The 25,049-nt window shown below is 50.8% G+C and overlaps 1 protein-coding gene across 1 annotated transcript in view; it reads left to right on the top strand.

Moving 5' to 3' along the window:
* LOC134342083 (NACHT, LRR and PYD domains-containing protein 3-like) overlaps window positions 1–25,049 on the top strand; it is a 57,516-nt gene that overhangs the window by 9,037 nt on the left and 23,430 nt on the right. Inside the window, 4 exon segments of the mRNA XM_063040028.1 lie at window positions 8,012–8,106; window positions 8,990–9,156; window positions 10,056–10,227; window positions 10,326–10,376. Coding sequence (XP_062896098.1) covers window positions 8,046–8,106; window positions 8,990–9,156; window positions 10,056–10,227; window positions 10,326–10,376 — 451 coding nt within the window. The 5' untranslated portion in view covers window positions 8,012–8,045.

Below are 25,049 nucleotides of genomic sequence, written 5' to 3' on the forward strand. Positions count from 1 at the left end.
GCATCATTATATCGCGACTCTTAAACTCTATCCCTCGACTTATGAAAGCTAACACCCTATAAGCTTTCTTAACTACCCTATCCACCTGTGAGGCAACTTTCAGGGATCTGTGGACATGCACCCCCAGATCCCTCTGCTCCTCCACACTACCAAGTATCCTGCCATTTACTTTGTACTCTACCCTTGGAGTTTGTCCTTCCAAAGTGTACCACCTCACACTTCTCCGGGTTGAACTCCATCTGCCACTTCTCAGCCCACTTCTGCACCCTATCAATGTCTCTCTGCAATCTTTCACAATGCTCTACACTATCTACAACACCACCAACCTTTGTGTCATCTGCAAACTTGCCAACCCACCCTTCTACCCCGGCATCCAGGTCGTTAATAAAAATCACAAAAAGTAGAGGTCCCAGAACAGATCCTTGTGGGACACCACTAGTCACAATCCTCCATTCTGAATGTACTCCCTCCACCACGACCCTCTGCCTTCTGCAGGCAAGCCAATTCTGAATCCACCTGGCCAAACTTTCCTGGATCCCATGCCTTCTAACTTTCTGAATAAGCCGACCCTGTGGAACCTTGTCAAATGCCTTAATAAAATCCATGTAGATCACATTCACTGCACCACCCTCATCTATATGCCTGGTCACCTCCACAAAGAACTCTATCAGGCTTGTTAGACATGATCTGCCCTTCACAAAGCCATGCTGACTGTCCCTGATCAGACTATGATTCTCCAAATGCCTATAGATCCGATCTCTAAGAATCTTTTCCAACAGTTTTCCCACCACAGACGTAAGACTCACTGGTATATAATTACCCGGATGATCCCTACTACCTTTGTTTATTAAACAAGGGAACAACATTCGCCTCCCTCCAATCTTCCGGTACCATTCCCGTGGACAACCAGGGCATACAGATGCTAGCCAGAGGCTCAGCAATCTCTTCCCTCGCCTCGTGGAGCAGCCTGGGGAATATTCCGTCAGGCCCCGGGGACTCAATTGTCCTAATGTATTTTAACAACTCCAACACCTCCTCTCCCTTAATATCAACATGCTCCAGAACATCAACCTCACTCATATTGTCCTCACAATCATCAAGGTCTTTCTCATTGGTGAATATCGAAGAGAAGTATTCATTGAGAACCTCGCTCACTTCCACAGCCTCCAGGCACATTTCCCACCTTTATCTCCAATTGGACCTACCTTCACTCCTGTCATCCTGTTTTTCTTCACATAATTGAAGAATGCCTTGGGGTTTTAAGATGGAGAGTGACATAGTTAATTCAGAAACAAAGGTTCTGAACTTAAAGAGGGGTAACTTTGAAGGTATGAGACGTGAATTAGCTAAGATAGACTGGCAAATGACACTTAAAGGATTGTCGGTGGATATGCAATGGCAAGCATTTAAAGGTTGCATGGATGAACGACAACAATTGTTCATCCCAGTTTGGTAAAAGAATAAATCAAGGAAGGTAGTGCACCCGTGGCTGACAAGGGAAATTAGGGATAGTATCAATTCCAAAGAAGAAGCATACAAATTAGCCAGAGAAAGTGGCTCACCTGAGGACTGGGAGAAATTCAGAGTTCAGCAGAGAAGGACAAAGGGCTTAATTAGGAAGGGGAAAAAAGATTATGAGAGAAAACTGGCAGGGAACATAAAAACGGACTGTAAAAGCTTTTATAGATATGTAAAAAGGAAAAGACTGGTAAAGGCAAATGTAGGTCCCCTGCAGACAGAAACAGGTGAATTGATTATGGGGAGCAAGGACATGGCAGACCAATTGAATAATTACTTTGGTTCTGTCTTCACTAAGGAGGACAGAAATAATCTCCCAGAAATAGTAAGGGACAGAGGGTCCAGTGAGATGGAGGAACTGAGCGAAATACATGTTAGTAGGGAAGTGGTGTTAGGTAAATTGAAGGGATTGAAGGCAGATAAATCCCCAGGGCCAGATGGTCTGCATCCTAGAGTGCTTAAGGAAGTAGCCCAAGAAATAGTGGATGCATTAGTGATAATTTTTCAAAACTCGTTAGATTCTGGACTAGTTCCTGAGGATTGGAGGGTGGCTAATGTAACCCCACTTTTTAAAAAAGGAGGGAGAGAGAAACCGGGGAATTATAGACCGGTTAGCCTAACGTCGGTGGTGGGGAAACTGCTGGAGTCAGTTATCAAGGATGTGATAACAGCACATTTGGAAAGCGGTGAAATGATCGGACAAAGTCAGCATGGACTTGTGAAAGGAAAATCATGTCTGACGAATCTCATAGAATTTTTTGAGGATGTAACTAGTAGAGTGGATAGGGGAGAACCAGTGGATGTGGTATATTTGGATTTTCAAAAGGCTTTTGACAAGGTCCCACACAGGAGATTAGTGTGCAAACTTAAAGCACACGGTATTGGGGGTAAGGTATTGGTGTGGGTGGAGAATTGGTTAGCAGACAGGAAGCAAAGAGTGGGAATAAACGGGACCTTTTCAGAATGGCAGGCGGTGACTAGTGGGGTACCGCAAGGCTCAGTGCTGGGACCCCAGTTGTTTACAATATATATTAATGACTTGGATGAGGGAATTAAATGCAGCATCTCCAAGTTTGCGGATGACACGAAGCTGGGTGGCAGTGTTAGCAGTGAGGAGGATGCTAAGAGGATGCAGGGTGACTTGGATAGGTTGGGTGAGTGGGCAAATTCATGGCAGATGCAATTTAATGTGGATAAATGTGAAGTTATCCACTTTGGTGGCAAAAATAGGAAAACAGATTATTATCTGAATGGTGGCCGATTAGGAAAAGGGGAGGTGCAACGAGACCTGGGTGTCATTATACACCAGTCATTGAAAGTGGGCATGCAGGTACAGCAGGCGGTGAAAAAGGCGAATGGTATGCTGGCATTTATAGCGAGAAGATTCGAGTACAGGAGCAGGGAGGTACTACTGCAGTTGTACAAGGCCTTGGTGAGACCACACCTGGAGTATTGTGTGCAGTTTTGGTCCCCTAATCTGAGGAAAGACATCCTTGCCATAGAGGGAGTACAAAGAAGGTTCACCAGATTGATTCCTGGGATGGCAGGACTTTCATATGAAGAAAGACTGGATGAACTGGGCTTGTACTCGTTGGAATTTAGAAGATTGAGGGGGGATCTGATTGAAACGTATAAGATCCTAAAGGAATTGGACAGGCTAGATGCAGGAAGATTGTTCCCGATGTTGGGGAAGTCCAGAATGAGGGGTCACAGTTTGAGGATAGAGGGGAAGCCTTTTAGGACCGAGATTAGGAAAAACTTCTTCACACAGAGAGTGGTGAATCTGTGGAATTCTCTGCCACAGGAAACTGTTGAGGCCAGTTCATTGGCTATATTTAAGAGGGAGTTAGATATGGCCCTTGTGGCTACGGGGGTCAGGGGGTATGGAGGGAAGGCTGGGGCGGGGTTCTGAGTTGGATGATCAGCCATGATCATAATAAATGGCGGTGCAGGCTCGAAGGGCCGAATGGCCTACTCCTGCACCTATTTTCTATGTTTCTATGTTTCTATGTTTTCCTTTACCCTACTCACCAAGGCCTTCTCATGCCCCCTTCTTGCTCTTCTCAGCCCCTTCTTAAGCTCCTTTCTTGCTTCCCTATATTCCTCAATAGATCCAGCTGATCCTTGCTTCCTAAACCTCATGTATGCTGCCGTCTTCCACCTGACTAGATTTTCCACCTCACTTGTCACCCATGGTTCCTTCACCCTACCATTCTTTGTCTTCCTCACTGGGACAAATTTATCCATAACATCCTGCAAGAGATCTCTAAACATGGACCACATGTCCATAGTACATTTCCCTGCAAAAACATCATCCCAATTCACACCCACAAGTTCTATCCTTATTGCCTCATAATTTGCCCTTCCCCTATTAAAAGTTTTCCTGTCCTCTCTGATTCTATCATTTTCCATGATAATGCTAAGGGCCAGGGAGCAGTGGTCTCTGTCCCCCAGATGCTCACCCACTAAGAGATCAGTGACCTGACCCGGTTCATTACCTAGTACTAGATGTGGTAAGGCATTCTCCAGAGTCGGCCTGTTCACATACTGTGACAGGGATCCGTCCTGGACACACTTAACAAACTCTGCCCCATCTAAACCCTTGGAACGAATCAGGTGCCAATCAATATTAGGGAAGTTAAAGTCACCCATGATACGAACCTTTTTATTTTGGCACCTTTCCAAAATCTGCCTCCCAATCTGCTCCTCTGTATCTCTACTGTTACCAGGGGGCCTATAGAATACCCCCAATTGAGTAACTGCTCCCTTCCTGTTCCTGACTTCCACCCATACTGACTCAAAAGAGGATCCTGCTACGTTAATCACCGTTTCTGTAGCTGTAATAGTATCTCTGACCAGTAATGTCACCCCTCCTCCCCTTTCCCCCCTCCCTATCCCTTTTAAAGCACTGAAATCCAGGAATATTGAGAATCCATTCCTGCCCAGTTGCCAGCCAAGTCTCTGTAATGACCACTACATCATAATTCCATGTATGTATCCAAGCTCTCAGTTCATCACCTTTGCTCCTGATGCTTCTTGCATTGAGGTACACACATTTCAGCCCTTCTACCTTACTGTCTTTACACCGTTTATTCTGCTTCTCTTTCCTCAAAGCCTCTCTGTATGTTCGATCTGGCTTTACTCCATGTACTTCTTTCACTGCTCTATTGCTCTGGGTCCCATCCCCATCGCAAATTAGTTTAAACCCTCCCGAACCATGCTAGCAAACCTACCTGCAAGGACATTGCTCCCCCTCGCGTTCAGGTGCAACCCATCTAATCTGTACAGATCCCACCTTCCCCAGAAGAGATCCCAATGATCCAAAAATCTAAAACCCTGCTCTCTGCACCAACTCCTCAGCCACGCATTCAACTGCCATCTCCTCCAATTCTTACCATCACTGTCACGTAGCACTGGCAGCAATCCTGAGAACGCCACCCCTGAGGTCCTGTTCTTCAGCCTTCTGCCTCGTTCCCAAAACTCACAGCTCGGGTAGTAACTCACACTTACGGTAGTTTTTCTAGTGTTTCCACCAGTTCAATATTGTGGATTAATGGATTCGTGTATTTTTTTTTTATTCTGTGTTTTTTTGAAGCAAAGACGGTGTGTATCTGTCAGTGATAAAATAAAAATCCCAGCAATAAAACTCACCAGCAGTTTAAATAAACATGGAAGTCTACTCTCAGTGGGCATTTTATTTTGTCCATCTTGTAGCTAATGGTGTGGGCACTGAGAGAGTGTTCGGGGTCTCCTGCTGCTCTACCCCGTCCACAATCAATGTTCGGCGTTCAGTGACGCCCTTCTGCAACCCACTGTTGGACGCATGGTTATTTCAGTTACTGTCGCCTTCCTGTCAGATTATATCAGTCTGGCCAATCTCCTTGATCTCTCTCATTAACGAGGCGTTTTCGTCCGCAGAACTGCCGCGATTTTGTGCGTGCAAATCCAAGGAGAAGGGCATCCAATTTGATAACTTTTTCGCTGTTAAAATAAAGAACTATATAAAGGAAATGTGTCATATAAACAGATGATATTTAAAATGATTAGAAAACTGAGGAACATCTGTAGCGGACAATTCTAACCAAACCCAGTTGCCATTGCTGGCGACCCCCACGGACTTGATATACTTGTATGACGCGCCCTCGGCTCCAGTAAAGGTTGTTTCAAAAGTCAAAGGTATGTACTCGATCCTGCATTAGCAATCAGCAAACGTACAATCTTGAAGCAAAGACGCGTACAAGTACACAAATGTAACCTCAGCGTAAACGAGCCGATGATACCCGGCTGAATACTGCGCCGAACAAAGCAGAGATTTGTAACTGATCCCTTCGCGTTTACCACGTCCCCACTGATGCGACAAGTTACCATAAAAAGCATCATAAATTCACAACGCAGAATACAATGCAGATAGAGAACAGATACATGGCTTCTACACACAGGCTCAGCTCTGATACAGGGTTTTCCACCTGGAATATTAACAGACTGTCTGCTTTGTTAAATAATTCCAGCATTTTGTTTCTTTATTTTAAATACGTTTTTGTCAGCTTGCTCTTTTGGATGTATGGCGGGTCTACATTGTGTTTAACAAGTGTCATGTAACTCTGATGATAGCCATCGGAATGCTCATAAAAATCTTGACCAGAGTTTAGGCGTTAATTATGGTATAAAGTCCTGCTGGAGAAACTATAGTGCATCAGGACAAAATGTCGCGAAGTTGTGGGTGATTTTGCATTGTTCAGGATGTCAGAGGATTTCTATATAGACTCAAACCATATATGGTCAGAAGCGTCAATGCCAGGCGATGTTAAACTGAAATGAGAAGGTGAACATCAGGTTTGACTGAGAAATCTGTATACCTGTAATTCAGTGACGAGAGGAATAGATGTCCCATTGGTCAGCAGAAACGTTTCAACCCAGGCTGCTGTAACACTTGTCCTTTGCTCACCATTGCGCCACCAGTGGTAGGAGGACCAAAGCAGTGGGCGCTGTCTGCTCAATCTGCCTATCCATTCCGATGACACATCACTCCCGGTCCAAGACACAGGATTGGTTCCTAACAGGGATTTGCCTGCAATATATCGAATAGATACCCTGGAGCAGAGGTCCCCAACTGCCGGGCCGCGAGGAAACGATATGATTTGGCGATAGGAGTCAGCTGCACCTTTCCTCATTCCCTGTCAGGCACTGTTGAGCTTGAACGCACGCGAGGTCATGACCCGCGCGTCATCCATGTCAGCGGTGGAAGGAGATCAAATCCTCCAGCTTGCAAATGATGACGGGCTGCAAAGTATGTTTGACATAACATCTCTGCCAGCATTCTGGATCAAAGTCAAGGCTAAATATCCTGAGATAGCCACGAAAGCACTGAAAACGTTGCTTCCATTTCCAACATATCTCTGCGATGAATGTAACGAAAACTAAATTGCGTAATAAACTGGACATAAGGAACCCGCTTCGAGTATCACTGTCTCCCATCACCCCTCGATAGGACCGTCTTGTTGCAGGGAAACAAGCCCAGGGCTCCCACTGATTCAGCGATATTGGTGTGTTGCAATGATTTTATATGTTCATACAGGGAAAATATGTGCTGTGTGTTTAATATCCAAACGTTACTTAAAATGTTATGATGCTAATGACTTATATAACCATATAACAATTACAGCACGGAAACAGGCCATCTCGGCCCTTCTAGTCCGTGCCGAACGTTACTCTCACGTAGTCCCACTGACCAGCACTCGGCCCATAACCCTCCATTCTTTTCCTGTCCATCTACCTATCCAATGTTTCTTTAAATGATAATATCGAACCTGCCTGTACCACTTCTACTGGAAGTTCGTTCAATACTTACTTCAAGCTCCCCTGATAATTAACTTATCACTATATTCATGCGAGGGAAATTTGCGCTGTGTGTTTAATATTAAATTTGTTAGATAAACACTTTTAGAAGCAAAATTGAGTGTATCAGCCACTTATCACCGACATTCCGGTCGTGATTAACACTCCCCACTGAACAGAATGGACAAAACCGAATTGCAGAGAAAAAAAAAATCGGCAGGTACAGGCATGCGCATATTACGCATACGCACTGGTGCCCGCGCAATGCTTCATGGTAATTGTAGTCTTTCTCGGGGTAAACACAACGTATTTGACTGCTACTCTTGTCCGTTGCCAACCTCCCCCCCCCCGCCCCCCAACCACCCCGGGTCGGCCGGTCCGCAAGAATATTGTCAATATTAAACCGGTCCGCAGTGCAAAAAAAGGTTGGGGACCCCTGCCCTGGAGAATCCTGGCCTACTGTACAATCCATGGAAAGAGTGGAAATGGGCATTGTGTGGCTGTGGGTAGCTGGACGCGGGTAGATCAGGCCATGTCGACTGTTCGGTGGATAGGCCCAAGATGTTTGGAAGAGTGTGACTTAGTTAAAAAAAAGAGAAAAGTGTTCTCATTTACACCACAAATAATATCTGAGCATCCTGTTAATTTTGTTTGTTAGAAAGCAGCAAAATCTGACCAGAACTGTCCTCAAAATGGATAACGGAGCGAGCAGTAGAGGAGTTCCAGTGACGTCAACATTGGGAAAGGACACGGGTATGTTAGCAAATTATTTTAATTTATAAATATTGCCTTCACTACGTGTCTGAGTTTAATTCAATATTGGCAAGTCACAAAATATTTGTGAAGGGACTGAGTAAAGAGATGACAGAGAGTTAACATCTCTGGGGAAAACACAGTCACACGTGGAAGGGGTACAATTACCGTCTGCTCCTGCTCCTCCAGAAGATTGAGATACACATTAAAACAGTGAGGTGTTCCAGAGCACAGGAATTCTGCAGATACTGAAAGTTTCGAGCAGCACAAAGAGAAACAAAATATTGGCGGAACTCAGCAGGTCAGGCAGCATCCATGCAGTGGAATAAACAATTAACGGTTCAAATCAGGACCACAGGGAATAGAAAGCAATGTGGAAATATTTAGAATTCCTGTCCACTTCATTTCCAGTCCGATGAAGGGCCTTGGCCAGAAACGTTGATTGTTTATTCTCCTCCATAGTTGCTGCCTGACCTGCTGAGTACCCCCAGCATTTTGTGAGAAATCCCAGAAATTTTCTGAGGAAGGGGTTGACCAGGCAGGCACATAGTAACCCATAGCCAAGCAGCATTGATTGGCAGTACCAGGAGAGTGATGGCGATGGGTTACTATGTCCTCAGCAAGAAGCAGAGTCCTTTCCAAACATGGAGGTATCTTCCAGGGGACACGAAAGACCAGCCTTCAACGGATGAAACAATAACCTCTCCCCCACCACTCCCCCCCCCCCCGGCCCAAGCCCGTTCCACTCCCCCCTCCCCCCACCCCCGCAACCAACAATATTTTTTTTGGGTACTGTATTTGGTGATCATTAGATTCCAGATAGAAAGTTACTGCCCAATATGGGATCGGTAATGTCTTTAATTTTCCCGATTGTGCTTCTCAGGTCCGAGCTCAGAGATCTCCGAGCTCCTGGCAGGCTGGAATGATTTCCAGCTGCTGCAGCTGACGGATTTCTACCGGGACAGGCTGGAGCAGGCGATGGAAGGAGGGGTGCACGGAGTGAGCCTGGCGTTAACGGCCGAGAATCAGTTCAGCGGAGAGGAACATCGGGTGAGCGGGAGGGAGAACGGGTTTGAATTTTCGCACATCACAGGACTGATGGGTGTCTGAACTCTCTCTCAGCGGATATTAAATTAGATAAAGGAACAACTGGGAAATAAATACTGTACATGCAATCACAAACATGTAAATCTGAACCAGTGATAGAAAGGGGTGAAAAGACCCCGCGGACTGGTGGGTGGCTGCTCAGTGTTCGGAGTGAGTTGAGCAGGTAACAGTTGTGTGGGCTCACAGTATTAAATGGAAATATGATGGGAGGTTTCGGTTTGGGAAGACCGTGCAGTGTGACGGCAGGATGTCAGAACCGGGACATCATCAGTGGGTGCCACAGGAGCTGGAGTGTGTTCTGTTCTGGGTGGAGATGATTGTGTTACAATCTGTAACCGCAAACAGTGTGAATCGGGGAATACTGCCATGCTGTAATGTGTAATCACTGAATAAACCTCCACTGGAAAAGGTACAGGAAAGGAATCAGGTGTCAGCCGATAATCTGATGTCATGTTGGACCCTGGTGGATTGAGGAGATGAATCACATCATCTTTTCTACAACTTCTCTGAGACTGTTCACTCTGTTATAAAAACCTTTCGGACTTTGTTATTTTCTGATTTCTGTTTACACCATCTAATCCAGTGAGGAAGTATTTTTGGATTTGGAGCCACGTCAATGAAGCGGTCACAGACCAGCCAGGATCTCATTGACTGGTGGACCAGGTTCACAGTGAATGTCCCTCCGTGTGCTCTGCACTCAGAATGTACAGTCCATGTCCAGACAGGATCAGCACCCGTCCGGGTGACTGCTCCGTGTGATCCCGTTACAGAGCACATCATTTACTTCTCATTCTCTGTGTGAATCTGTCAGTCCCCAATATGTTCACTGTTACTCTTCACAGAAAATCTCTGATCTCGCTGATAAGGGAGAGTGGGCGGACAGTTCTAAACTCCTCCTAAGCCTGGTGATGGAGAAAGGCTCCCTTGCCCGGAGGGTGATGTGGGAAACCTTTGTGAAAATGCAGAATTGTGTCCCAAAGTTGGACAAAATACTGAAAGAAATACAGGCACATGGTGAGATAATATCAGAGATTAATTTAATTTTGGATTCAAACATTACATACTTATAATTTGAGGAATTGAAATGTGTCAATTATTTTAAACCCGGACAGGTTGTGTTCCGGTCCAGCGACCCGTCCCGGAGATTCCCAGAGGGCTGAAAGGTAAGTGAAGAAACCGCTGTTACCATCACTGGCTGATGTTGTGTAGGTTGTTGTTGTTGATCCACGGGGATTTGATCAGGTAAATGTTCCACCGTGACACAGCGCACAGTGAGACACATGGAAAAATGTTTGCTGGAGGGAGAGTTTTCACAGGACAGCATGAGTAACAACTCAGAGAGTTGGTGAGTTTGCTGAAAGGGATCACACCTTTCTGGGTCCTGAAACTGCAGATCCCTCCACCGGGGTCAGAATGGAGAAGAGGGCACTCTGAGGAGCGAAACTAGGGAAATTTCTGACTCTGAAAGGTGAAATCATTTCCCTACAACAACCCAACCCCCGGTACAGCCCTCATCCTAAATCACTTTTCTAAACTCCCTCAGATCCTACAGGTCATCATTTTTAGAACCGGGAGTCCATTGAAATTCTCGACAGAGAGCTACAATGCCAATTTAATGAGAAAATGAGGTAACACCCAAACTGCCCTGTTCAACCCCAAAGCAGCAAATGAACCCCACTCTGTTCACATCTGCACTCCCTTAGTGCAAACACTGCTACAGTTATCCAGTTTAATTTCCCACTCAATAATCCTGGGAATTCCATCAGGAGACAGTGTCAGTGAGGCTGAGAATCGGGAAAAATCCTCAGCTCAGTCCACAGAAGCTGAAATTCATGTGTGTCTGTGTTGTGTGATGGACACTGTGGAAGGGTGAGAGATAGGAATTAGGACAGAGAAACCGAGGGTTGTGCGATCGCGGCAAGAAAGATGGAAAAGACCGAAAATATCTATAAATAATATTGCAATTAATTAAATTGTGACCGTCTGGATAAGAAACTCACTACATCCGTAAGCACATGGTGTCTGTAATTATGGAGCCCGGGGCAGTGCATGGGCTCAAGAGATTGTCAGGCTTCATTATCACAGACTGAGTTGGATCACACAATGCACATTTAACAGCGGAGAGAGCGAAGGAAAGACAGATATCGTAAAAATTATTAATCTTACAGTAGCCCATGTTTTAACTGATTACTCAAAGCCCTTGAACAGAAACATAAAGAATCTTGGCCACAACCCTCATGTAGCCTGTCTCATTTCCAAGAACAAGTTCCAAAGATGTTAATTTTTTAAATGGTACCAGAGAAAGGTTTCAAACTAATCACGTTGCCGTCACCTGTGTTAATGCCTTTCCAGTCCACATTCAGACAATGAAAACCCCACCTTTCCCTGCACGAAGGCTTTAGAAACTCTCTACAATTTCCCTGCAAACTTGTTCTTCAATGTTCTTCACGCTGTTTGCGGAGGGAACAGTCACGGCAATGAAATTCCCACATCTATTTCTGAACATGAAACAGATTCTCTCCCTGATTATTGAAGAACATTATTTCTACAACTGCGACATTATCCAAAGTATATTTTTCAACAATCAATGTTTTCCTACTCTTCCTATTTTCACTGAATACGTTGAATGGGGAGGCCAAACACCCCTGACAAGGTCCTGACACACTGTGAGACCCCAAACAATCCTGGCAGTTTCCTTGCACACTGTGAGCCCAAAAACACAACTGGCAAGGTCCTGACACACTGTGAGACACCACACACCCCTGACAAGGCCCTCACACAGTGTGAGATGATACACACCCGTGACAGGATTCTGGCACACTGTCAGACCCTAACATCCCTGACAGGGTCCTGACACACTGTGAGACACCACACACCCCTGACAAGGCCCTCACACAGTGTTAGATGATACACACCCGTGACAGGATTCTGGCACACTGTCAGACCCTAACATCCCTGACAGGGTCCTGACACACTGTGAGACCCTACACACCCCTGACAAATCCTGACACATTGTGAGAACCCCCACACCCCTGACAGGGTCCTGACACACTGTCAAACCGAACACACACCTGACAGGATCCTGACACACTTGTGAGACCCCAAACAATCCTGGCAGTTTCCTTGCACACAGTGAGTCCAGTCACACCACTGGCAGGGTCCTGACACATTGTGAGCTCCCGCACATCACGACACATTGTAAGACCCCACACACTCCTGACAGGATCCTGACAAACTGTGATACCCCACACACCCCTGACAGATTCCTGCCGCACTTTGAGACTAAACACACCCCTGACTTGGTCCTGACAAACTGTGAGCTCCCGCAAATAACGACACACTGTGAGACCCTACACACCACTGAAAGGGTCCTGACACTCACTGAGACCCAACACACCCCTGACAGGGCCCTGACACAGTGTGAGATCCCCCACACCCCTGGCAGGGTCCTGAAACACTGTGAGATCCCACACACCCTGAGAGGGTCCTGACACACTGTGAGACCCCACACACCCGTGACAGGTTCCTGACACACTGTGAGACCCCAAACACACCTGACAAGTTCCTGACACACTGTGAGACCCCACACACCCGTGACAGGGTCCTGTCCCACTGTGAGATCCCAGACACCCATGACAAGGTCCTGACCCACTGTGAGACCAAAGAAATCCCTGACAGGGTCCTGACAAACTGTGAGACCCCACACAACCCAGTTGGGGTCCTGACACATTGTGAGACCCGACACATCCCTGACAGTGTCCTGAAACACTGTGAGACCCCACAGACACCTGACAGGGTCCTGACACACTGTGAGACCCCACACACCCGTGACAGGGTCCTGTCCCACTGTGAGATCCCAGACACCCATGACAAGGTCCTGACCCACTGTGAGACCAAAGAAATCCCTGACAGGGTCCTGACAAACTGTGAGACCCCACACAACCCAGTTGGGGTCCTGACACATTGTGAGACCCGACACATCCCTGACAGTGTCCTGAAACACTGTGAGACCCCACAGACACCTGACAGGGTCCTGACACACTGTGAGACCACACACAACCCTGGGAGTTTCCTTCCACACTCCTGACACACTGTGAGACCCCAAACAATTCTGGCAGTTTCCTTGCACACAATGAGTCCAGTCACACCACAGGCAGGGTCCTAACACATTGTGAGCTCCCGCACATCACGACACACTGTAAGACCCCACACACTCCTGACAGGATCCTGACAAACTGTGATACCCCACACACCCCTGACAGATTCCTGACGCACTTTGAGACTAAACACACCCCTGACATGGTCCTGACAAACTGTGAGCTCCCGCAAATCACGACGCACTGTGAGACCCAACGCACCCCTGACAGGGCCCTGACACAGTGTGAGATCCCCCACACCCCTGGCAGGGTCCTGAAACACTGTGAGATCCCACACACCCTGAGAGGGTCCTGACACACTGTGAGACCCCACACACCCGTGACAGGTTCCTGACACACTGTGAGACCCCAAACACACCTGACAGGTTCCTGACACACTGTGAGACCCCAAACACCCGTGACAGGGTCCTGTCCAACTGTGAGACCCCAGACACCATGACAAGGTCCTGACCCACTGTGAGACCAAAGAAATCCCTGACAGGGTCCTGACAAACTGTGAGACCCCACACAACCCAGTTGGGGTCCTGACACATTGTGAGACCCGACACATCCCTGACAGTGTCCTGAAACGCTGTGAGACCCCACAGACACCTGACAGGGTCCTGACACACTGTGAGACCACACACAACCCTGACAGGGTCCTGACACACTGTGAGATCCCACACACCCCTGACAGGGTCCTGACACACTGTGAGACCCCACACACCCCTGACAGGTTCCTGACGTACTGTGAGACCCCACAAACCACTGACAAGGTCCTGACACACTGAGACCCCACACACCCCTTACAAGGTCCTGACACATTGTGAGACCCCCACAGCCCTGACAGGGTCTTGACACACTGTGAGATCCCCACACACCCCTAACAGGTCCTGATACACTGTGAGATCCCCACAAATCCCTGACAGGGTCCTCACAAACCGTGAGACGCCACACACCACTCACAGCGTCCTGACACACTGCGAGACCCCACACACCCCTGACAGGGTCCTGACACACTGTGAGACCCCACACAACCCTGACATGGTCCTGACACTTTGTGAGACCCCACACACAACTGACAGGGTCCTGACACATTGTGAGACCGCACACATCCCTGACAAGCTGCTGACACACTGTGAGACCCAACACACACCTGACAGAGTCCTGACACACTGTGAAAACCCACACGCCCCGGACAGGGTCCTGACACACTGAGACCCCACACAGTCCTGACAGTATCGTGACACACTGTAAGACCACACACACCCCCGGCAGGGTTCTGACAGAGTGTGAGATCCCACACAGCCCTGACAGGATCCTGACACACTGTGACATCCCACACACACCTGACAGGTTACAGACACATTGTGAGGCCCCACACACACACGAGAGGGAGAGAACACACTCTAAGACCCCCACACGCACCAGATAGGGTCCTGACACATTGCCAGACGCCATACGCCCCTGGCAAAATGCTGAGACAGTGTGAGACCCCCCACACCCCTGGCAGGGTCTTGACACACTGTGAGATCCCCACACACCTCCAACAGGGTCCGGACACACAATGAGACCAAACACACTCCTGACAATGTACTGACACACTTTGAGACCCAACACACACCTGACAGACTCCTGACACACGGAGAAAACCCACAAGCCCCTAATAGGGTCCTGACACACTGTGAGACCCGACACACACCTGCAGGATCCTGACAATCTGTGTGAACCCACACACCCCTGACAAAATCCTGAGACGGTGTGAGTCCCCACACACACCTGACAGGGTCCTGACTCACTGTCTGACCCCACAGAACGTAGGTAGGGCCCTGACAGACTGTGAGATCCCTACAAATCCCTGATTGGGTCCTCACAAACCGTGAGACACCACACACAACTGACAGCGTCCTGACACACTGCGAGACCCCACACACCCCTGGCAGGGTCCTGACACACTGTGAGACCCCACACACCCCTGACAAGGTACTGACACACTTTGAGACCCAACACACACCTGACAGAGTCCTGACACACTGTGAAAACCCACACATTCCTGACAGTGTCGTGACATACTGTGAGACCCCACACACCCCTAACAAGGTCCTGAGAGACTGTGAGACCCCACACAACCCTGACAGGGTCCTGACATACTGTGAGATGCCACACAGCCCTGACAGGGTCCTGACACACTGTGTGACCTACACACCCCTGACAGGACCTGACACACTCTGAGACCCCAAGCACAGCTGACACGATCCTGACACATTGTGAGACCCCACAGAACGTAGTTAGGGTCCTGATATACTGTGAGACCCCACAAACCACTGACAGGGTCTTCACACACTGTGAGATCCCCCACACCCCTGGCAGGGTCCTGAAACACTGTGAGATCCCACACACCCTGAGAGGGTCCTGACACACTGTGAGACCCCACACACCCGTGACAGGTTCCTGACACACTGTGAGACCCCAAACACACCTGACAAGTTCCTGACACACTGTGAGACCCCACACACCCGTGACAGGGTCCTGTCCCACTGTGAGATCCCAGACACCCATGACAAGGTCCTGACCCACTGTGAGACCAAAGAAATCCCTGACAGGGTCCTGACAAACTGTGAGACCCCACACAACCCAGTTGGGGTCCTGACACATTGTGAGACCCGACACATCCCTGACAGTGTCCTGAAACACTGTGAGACCCCACAGACACCTGACAGGGTCCTGACACACTGTGAGACCCCACACACCCGTGACAGGGTCCTGTCCCACTGTGAGATCCCAGACACCCATGACAAGGTCCTGACCCACTGTGAGACCAAAGAAATCCCTGACAGGGTCCTGACAAACTGTGAGACCCCACACAACCCAGTTGGGGTCCTGACACATTGTGAGACCCGACACATCCCTGACAGTGTCCTGAAACACTGTGAGACCCCACAGACACCTGACAGGGTCCTGACACACTGTGAGACCACACACAACCCTGGGAGTTTCCTTCCACACTCCTGACACACTGTAAGACCCCACACACTCCTGACAGGATCCTGACAAACTGTGATACCCCACACACCCCTGACAGATTCCTGACGCACTTTGAGACTAAACACACCCCTGACTTGGTCCTGACAAACTGTGAGCTCCCGCAAATCACGACGCACTATGAGACCCAACGCACCCCTGACAGGGCCCTGACACAGTGTGAGATCCCCCACACCCCTGGCAGGGTCCTGAAACACTGTGAGATCCCACACACCCTGAGAGGGTCCTGACACACTGTGAGACCCCACACACCCGTGACAGGTTCCTGACACACTGTGAGACCCCAAACACCCGTGACAGGGTCCTGTCCAACTGTGAGACCCCAGACACCATGACAAGGTCCTGACCCACTGTGAGACCAAAGATATCCCTGACAGGGTCCTGACAAACTGTGAGACCCCACACAACCCAGTTGGGGTCCTGACACATTGTGAGACCCGACACATCCCTGACAGTGTCCTGAAACGCTGTGAGACCCCACAGACACCTGACAGGGTCCTGACACACTGTGAGACCACACACAACCCTGACAGGGTTCTGACACACTGTGAGATCCCACACACCCCTGACAGGGTCCTGACACACTGTGAGACCCCACACACCCCTGACAGGTTCCTGACGTACTGTGAGACCCCACAAACCGCTGACAAGGTCCTGACACACTGAGACCCCACACACCCCTTACAAGGTCCTGACACATTGTGAGACCCCCACAGCCCTGACAGGGTCTTGACACACTGTGAGATCCCCACACACCCCTAACAGGTCCTGATACACTGTGAGATCCCCACAAATCCCTGACAGGGTCCTCACAAACCGTGAGACGCCACACACCACCCACAGCGTCCTGACACACTGCGAGACCCCACACACCCCTGACAGGGTCCTGACACACTGTGAGACCCCACACAACCCGGACATGGTCCTGACACTTTGTGAGACCCCACACACAACTGACAGGGTCCTGACACATTGTGAGACCGCACACATCCCTGACAAGGTGCTGACACACTGTGAGACCCAACACACACCTGACAGAGTCCTGACACATTGTGAAAACCCACACGCCCCTGACAGGGTCCTGACACACTGAGACCCCACACAGTCCTGACAGTATCGTGACACACTGTAAGACCACACACACCCCCGGCAGGGTTCTGACAGAGTGTGAGATCCCACACAGCCCTGACAGGATCCTGACACACTGTGATATCCCACACACACCTGACAGGTTACAGACACATTGTGAGGCCCTACACACACACGAGAGGGAGAGAACACACTCTAAGACCCCCACACGCACCAGATAGGGTCCTGACACATTGCCAGACGCCATACGCCCCTGGCAAAATGCTGAGACAGTGTGAGACCCCCCACACCCCTGGCAGGGTCTTGACACACTGTGAGATCCCCACACACCTCCGACAGGATCCGGACACACTGTGAGACCCCACACACTCCTGACAAGGTACTGACGCACTTTGAGACCCAACACACACCTGACAGACTCCTGACACACGGAGAAAACCCACAAGCCCCTAATAGGGTCCTGACACACTGTGAGACCCGACACACACCTGCAGGATCCTGACAACCTGTGTAAACCCACACACCCCTGACAAAATCCTGAGACGGTGTGAGTCCCCACACACACCTGACAGGGTCCTGACTCACTGTCTGACCCCACAGAACGTAGGTAGGGCCCTGACAGACTGTGAGATCCCTACAAATCCCTGACTGGGTCCTCACAAACCGTGAGACACCACACACAACTGACAGCGTCCTGACACACTGCGAGACCCCACACACCCCTGGCAGGGTCCTGACACACTGTGAGACCCCACACACCCCTGACAAGGTACTGACACACTTTGAGACCCAACACACACCTGACAGAGTCCTGACACACTGTGAAAACCCACACATTCCTGACAGTGTCGTGACATACTGTGAGACCCCACACACCCCTAACAAGGTCCTGAGAGACTGTGAGACCCCACACAACCCTGACAGGGTCCTGACATACTGTGAGATGCCACACAGCCCTGACAGGGTCCTGACACACTGTGTGACCTACACACCCCTGACAGGACCTGACACACTCTGAGACCCCAAGCACAGCTGACACGATCCTGACACATTGTGAGACCCCACAGAACGTAGTTAGGGTCCTGATATACTGTGAGACCCCACAAACCACTGACAGGGTCTTCACACACTGTGAGATCCCCACACACCTCTGACAGGGTCCTGACACACTGTGAGACCCCATGCACCCCTGACAGGGTTCACGCAGTCTGTGAGATGCCCCACACCCTTCAAAAGGATACTGACAAACTGTGAGACATGACATACCCCTGACAGTGTCGTGACACACTGTGAGACCACACACACACCTGCAGGATCCTGACACACTGGGACCCCACACACCCCTGACAGGGTCGTGACATACTGTCAGACCCCACAGAACGTAGTTTGGGTCCTGACATACTCTGAGATCCCACAAACCACTGACAAGGTCCTGACACATTGTGAGACCCCACACACCCTTAACAGGTCCTGATAGACTGTGAGATCCCCACAAATCCCTGACAGGGTCCTCATAAACCGTGAGACGCCACACACCACTGACAGCGTCCTGACACACTGCGAGATCCCACACACAACTGACAGGTTCCTGAAATCACTGTGAGACACCACACACCCCTGACAAGGTACTGACACACTTTGAGACCCAACACACACCTGACAGAGTCCTGACAGACTGTGAAAACCCACACGCCCCTGAGAGGGTCCTGACACACTGTGAGTCACACGACAGTGTCGTAACACACTGTGAGAGCCAACACACACCTGCAGGATCCTGACACACTGAGACCCAACAGACCCCTGACAGGGTCCTGACACATAGTGAGACTCCACACACCCCTGACAGGGTCCTGACACACAGTGAGACTCCACACACCCCTGACAGGGTCCAAACACTCTGAGAGATCCCCCACACCCTTGAAAGTATCCTGACACACTGTGAGACCCGACATATCCCTGACATTGTCCTGACACTGTGTGAAATCCCACACACCCCTGACAGGTTCCTGACACAGTTTGACAACCCACACACCAATGGCATGGTCCTGACACACTGTGTAACCCACACACCCATCACAACACCCTGACTCAGTGTCAGACCCCACAGAACCTAGTTAGCGTCCTGACCTACTGTGAGACCCCACATACAACTGACAGGGTCCAAGCACTCTGTGGGACCCACACACCCCTGGCAGGGTGCTGACAATCTGTGCGACCCCACACACACTTGCAAGATCCTGACACACTGTGAGACCCCATACACCCCTGACAGGTTCCTGACACAGTTTGACAACCCAAACACCGATTGCATGGCCTTGACACACTGTGAGACCCCACACACCCCTCACAAGATCCTGACTCAGTGTCAGACCCCACAGAACCTAGTTAGCGTCCTGACCTACTGTGAGACCCCACATACCCCTGACAGGGTCCTGACACACTGTATGACCCACTCAGCCCTGACGGGGTTCTGACACACTGTGACATCCCACACACTCCTGACAGGTTACTGACACACTGTGAGGCCCCACACACACATGAGAGGGAGAGAACACACTCTAAGACCCCTACACATACCAGATAGGGTCCTGACACATTGCCAGATGCCATACAGCCTTGGCAAAATGCTGAGACAGTGTGAGACCCCCCACACCCCTGGCAGGGTCTTGACACACTGTGAGATCCCCACACACCTCCGACAGGGTCCAACACACAGTGAGACCCCACACACTCCTGACAAGGTACTGACACACTTTGAGACCCAACACACACCTGACAGACTCCTGACACACGGAGAAAACCCACAAGCCCCTGACAGGGTCCTGACACACTGTGAGACCTGACACACTGTGTGACCTGACACACACCTGTAGGATCCTGACACTCTGTGTGACACCACACACACCTGACAGGCTACTGATACACTGTGAGACCCCACATACCCTTAACAGGTCCTGATAGACTGCGAGACCCCACAAATCCCTGACAGGGTCCTCACAAACCGTGAGACGCCACACAGCACTGACAGCGTCCTGACACACTGCGAGACCCCACACACCCCCGGCAGGGTCCTGACACACTTTGAGACCCAACACACACCTAACAGAGTCCTCACAGACCGTGAAAACCCACACGCCCCTGAGAGGGTCCTGACACACTGTGAGTCCCACATATTCCTGACAGTGTCGTGACACACTGTGAGACCCCACAAGCACCTGCAGGATCCTGGCACACTGTGAGACCCCCCACACCCCTAACAGGTCCTGATAGACTGTGAAAACCCACACGCCCCTGAGAGGGTCCTGACACACTGTGAGACCCCACACACCCCTAACAGGTCCTGATAGACTGTGAGATCCCCACAAATCCCTGACAGGGTCCTCACAAACCGTGAGACGCCACACACCACTGACAGCGTCCTGACACATTGTGAAACCCCACACACAACAGACAGGTTCCTGACACACTGAGACCCCACACACCACTGACGGGGTCGTGACATACTGTCAGGCTCCACAGAACGTAGTTAGGGTCCTGACATACTCTGAGACCTCACAAACACCTGACAGGGTCCTGACACACTATGAAACCCCACACACACCTGACAGGGTCCTGACACACTATGAGACCCCACAAACCACTGACAGGGTCCTGACACACTGTGTGACCCCACACACCCCTGACAGGGACCTGACACACTGTGAGACCCCACACACCCCTGACAGGTTCCTGACACACTGAGACCCCACACACCCCAGACATGGTCCTGACAAACTCTGAGCTCCCACACACCCCGATGCACTGTGAGACCCCAGACACCCCTGACAGGGTCCAAGCACTCTGTGAGATCCCCACACCCTTGAAAGTATCCTGACACACTGTGAGACCCGACATACCCCTGACATTGTTGTGACACACTGTGAGACCCACACACCCCTGACAATGTACTGACACAATTTGAGACCCCACACACAACTGACAGGCTCCTGACACACTGTGAGACCCCACACACCCCTGACAGGTTCCTGACACACTGAGACCCCACACACCCCAGACATGGTCCTGACAAACTCTGAGCTCCCACACACCCCGATGCACTGTGAGACCCCAGACACCCCTGACAGGGTCCAAGCACTCTGTGAGATCCCCACACCCTTGAAAGTATCCTGACACACTGTGAGACCCGACATACCCCTGACATTGTTGTGACACACTGTGAGACCCACACACCCCTGACAATGTACTGACACAATTTGAGACCCCACACACAACTGACAGGCTCCTGACACACTATGAGACCCCACACACACCTACAGGATCCTGACACACTGAGACCCCACACACCCCTGACAGGGTCGTGACATACTGTCAGACCCCACAGAACGTAGTTAGGGTCCTGACATACAGTGAGACCCCGCAAACCACTGACAAGGTCCTGACACACTGTGTGACACCACACACCGCTGACAGGGTCCTGACACACTGAGACGCCACACACCCCTTACAAGGTCCTGACACATTGTGAGACCCCCCACACCCCTGACAGGGTCTTGACACACTGTGAGATCCCCACACACCCCTGACAGGGTCCGGACACACTGTGAGACCCCACACACACCTGACAGGGTCCTGACTGACTGTCAGACCCCACACACCACTAACAGGTCCTGATACACTGTGAGATCCCCACAAATCCCTGACAGGGTCCTCCCAAACCGTGAGATGCCACACACCACTCACAGCGTCCTGACACACTGCGAGACCCCACACACCCCTGACAGGGTCCTGACATACTGTGATACCCCACACAACCCGGACATGGTCCTGACACTTTGTGAGACCCCACACACAACTGACAGGGTCCTGACACATTGTGAGACCGCACACATCCCTGACAAGGTGCTGCCACACTGTGAGACCCAACACACACCTGACAGAGTCCTGACACATAGTGAAAACTCACACGCCCCTGACAGGGTCCTGACAAACTCTGAGCTCCCACACACCCCGATGCACTGTGAGACACCAGACACCCCTGACAGGGTCCAAGCACTCTGTGAGATCCCCACACCCTTGAAAGTATCCTGACACACTGTTAGACCCGACATACCCCTGACATTGTCGTGACACACTGTGAGACCCAGACACCCCTGACAATGTACTGACACAATTTGAGACGCCACACACAACTGACAGGCTCCTGACACACTATGAGACCCCACACACACCTACAGGATCCTGACACACTGAGACCCCACACACCCCTGACAGGGTCGTGACATACTGTCAGACCCCACAGAACGTAGTTAGGGTCCTGACATACAGTGAGACCCCGCAAACCACTGACAAGGTCCTGACACACTGTGTGACACCACACACCGCTGACAGGGTCCTGACACACTGAGACCCCACACACCCCTGACACATTGTGAGACCCCCCACACCCCTGACAGGGTCTTGACACACTGTGAGATCCCCACACACCCCTGACAGGGTCCGGACACACTGTGAGACCCCACACACACCTGACAGGGTCCTGACCGACTGTCAGACCCCACACACCACTAACAGGTCCTGATACACTGTGAGATCCCCACAAATCCCTGACAGGGTCCTCTCAAACCGTGAGACGCCACACACCACTCACAGCGTCCTGACACACTGCGAGACCCCACACACCCCTGACAGGGTCCTGACACACTGTGATACCCCACACAACCCGGACATGGTCCTGACACTTTGTGAGACCCCACACACAACTGACAGGGTCCTGACACATTGTGAGACCGCACACATCCCTGACAAGGTGCTGACACACTGTGAGACCCAACACACACCTGACAGAGTCCTGACACATAGTGAAAACTCACATGCCCCTGACAGGGTCCTGACACATTGAGACCCCACACAGTCCTGACAGTGTCGTGACACACTGTGAGACCCCACACACTCCTGACAGGGTCCTGACACACTGTGAGACCCCACGCACCCCCGACAGGGTCCAAGCACTCTGTGAGAACCCCCACACCCTTCAGAAGGATACTGACACACTGTGAGACCTGACATACACCTGACAGTGAGACCCCACACACACCTGACAGGGTCCTGACTGACTGTCAGACCCCACACACCACTAACAGGTCCTGATACACTGTGAGATCCCCACAAATCCCTGACAGGGTCCTGCCAAACCGTGAGATGCCACACACCACTCACAGCGTCCTGACACACTGCGAGACCCCACACACCCCTGACAGGGTCCTGACACACTGTGATACCCCACACAACCCGGACATGGTCCTGACACTTTGTGAGACCCCACACACAACTGACAGGGTCCTGACACATTGTGAGACCGCACACATCCCTGACAAGGTGCTGCCACACTGTGAGACCCAACACACACCTGACAGAGTCCTGACACATAGTGAAAACTCACACGCCCCTGACAGGGTCCTGACAAACTCTGAGCTCCCACACACCCCGATGCACTGTGAGACACCAGACACCCCTGACAGGGTCCAAGCACTCTGTGAGATCCCCACACCCTTGAAAGTATCCTGACACACTGTTAGACCCGACATACCCCTGACATTGTCGTGACACACTGTGAGACCCAGACACCCCTGACAATGTACTGACACAATTTGAGACGCCACACACAACTGACAGGCTCCTGACACACTATGAGACCCCACACACACCTACAGGATCCTGACACACTGAGACCCCACACACCCCTGACAGGGTCGTGACATACTGTCAGACCCCACAGAACGTAGTTAGGGTCCTGACATACAGTGAGACCCCGCAAACCACTGACAAGGTCCTGACACACTGTGTGACACCACACACCGCTGACAGGGTCCTGACACACTGAGACCCCACACACCCCTGACACATTGTGAGACCCCCCACACCCCTGACAGGGTCTTGACACACTGTGAGATCCCCACACACCCCTGACAGGGTCCGGACACACTGTGAGACCCCACACACACCTGACAGGGTCCTGACTGACTGTCAGACCCCACACACCACTAACAGGTCCTGATACACTGTGAGATCCCCACAAATCCCTGACAGGGTCCTCCCAAACCGTGAGATGCCACACACCACTCACAGCGTCCTGACACACTGCGAGACCCCACACACCCCTGACAGGGTCCTGACACACTGTGATACCCCACACAACCCGGACATGGTCCTGACACTTTGTGAGACCCCACACACAACTGACAGGGTCCTGACACATTGTGAGACCGCACACATCCCTGACAAGGTGCTGACACACTGTGAGACCCAACACACACCTGACAGAGTCCTGACACATAGTGAAAACTCACATGCCCCTGACAGGGTCCTGACACATTGAGACCCCACACAGTCCTGACAGTGTCGTGACACACTGTGAGACCCCACACACTCCTGACAGGGTCCTGACACACTGTGAGACCCCACGCACCCCCGACAGGGTCCAAGCACTCTGTGAGAACCCCCACACCCTTCAGAAGGATACTGACACACTGTGAGACCTGACATACACCTGACAGTGTTGTGACACACTGT

This window comes from Mobula hypostoma, unplaced genomic scaffold, assembly GCF_963921235.1.
Source record: "Mobula hypostoma unplaced genomic scaffold, sMobHyp1.1 scaffold_51, whole genome shotgun sequence".
In the NCBI taxonomy this organism is placed as follows: domain Eukaryota; kingdom Metazoa; phylum Chordata; class Chondrichthyes; order Myliobatiformes; family Myliobatidae; genus Mobula; species Mobula hypostoma.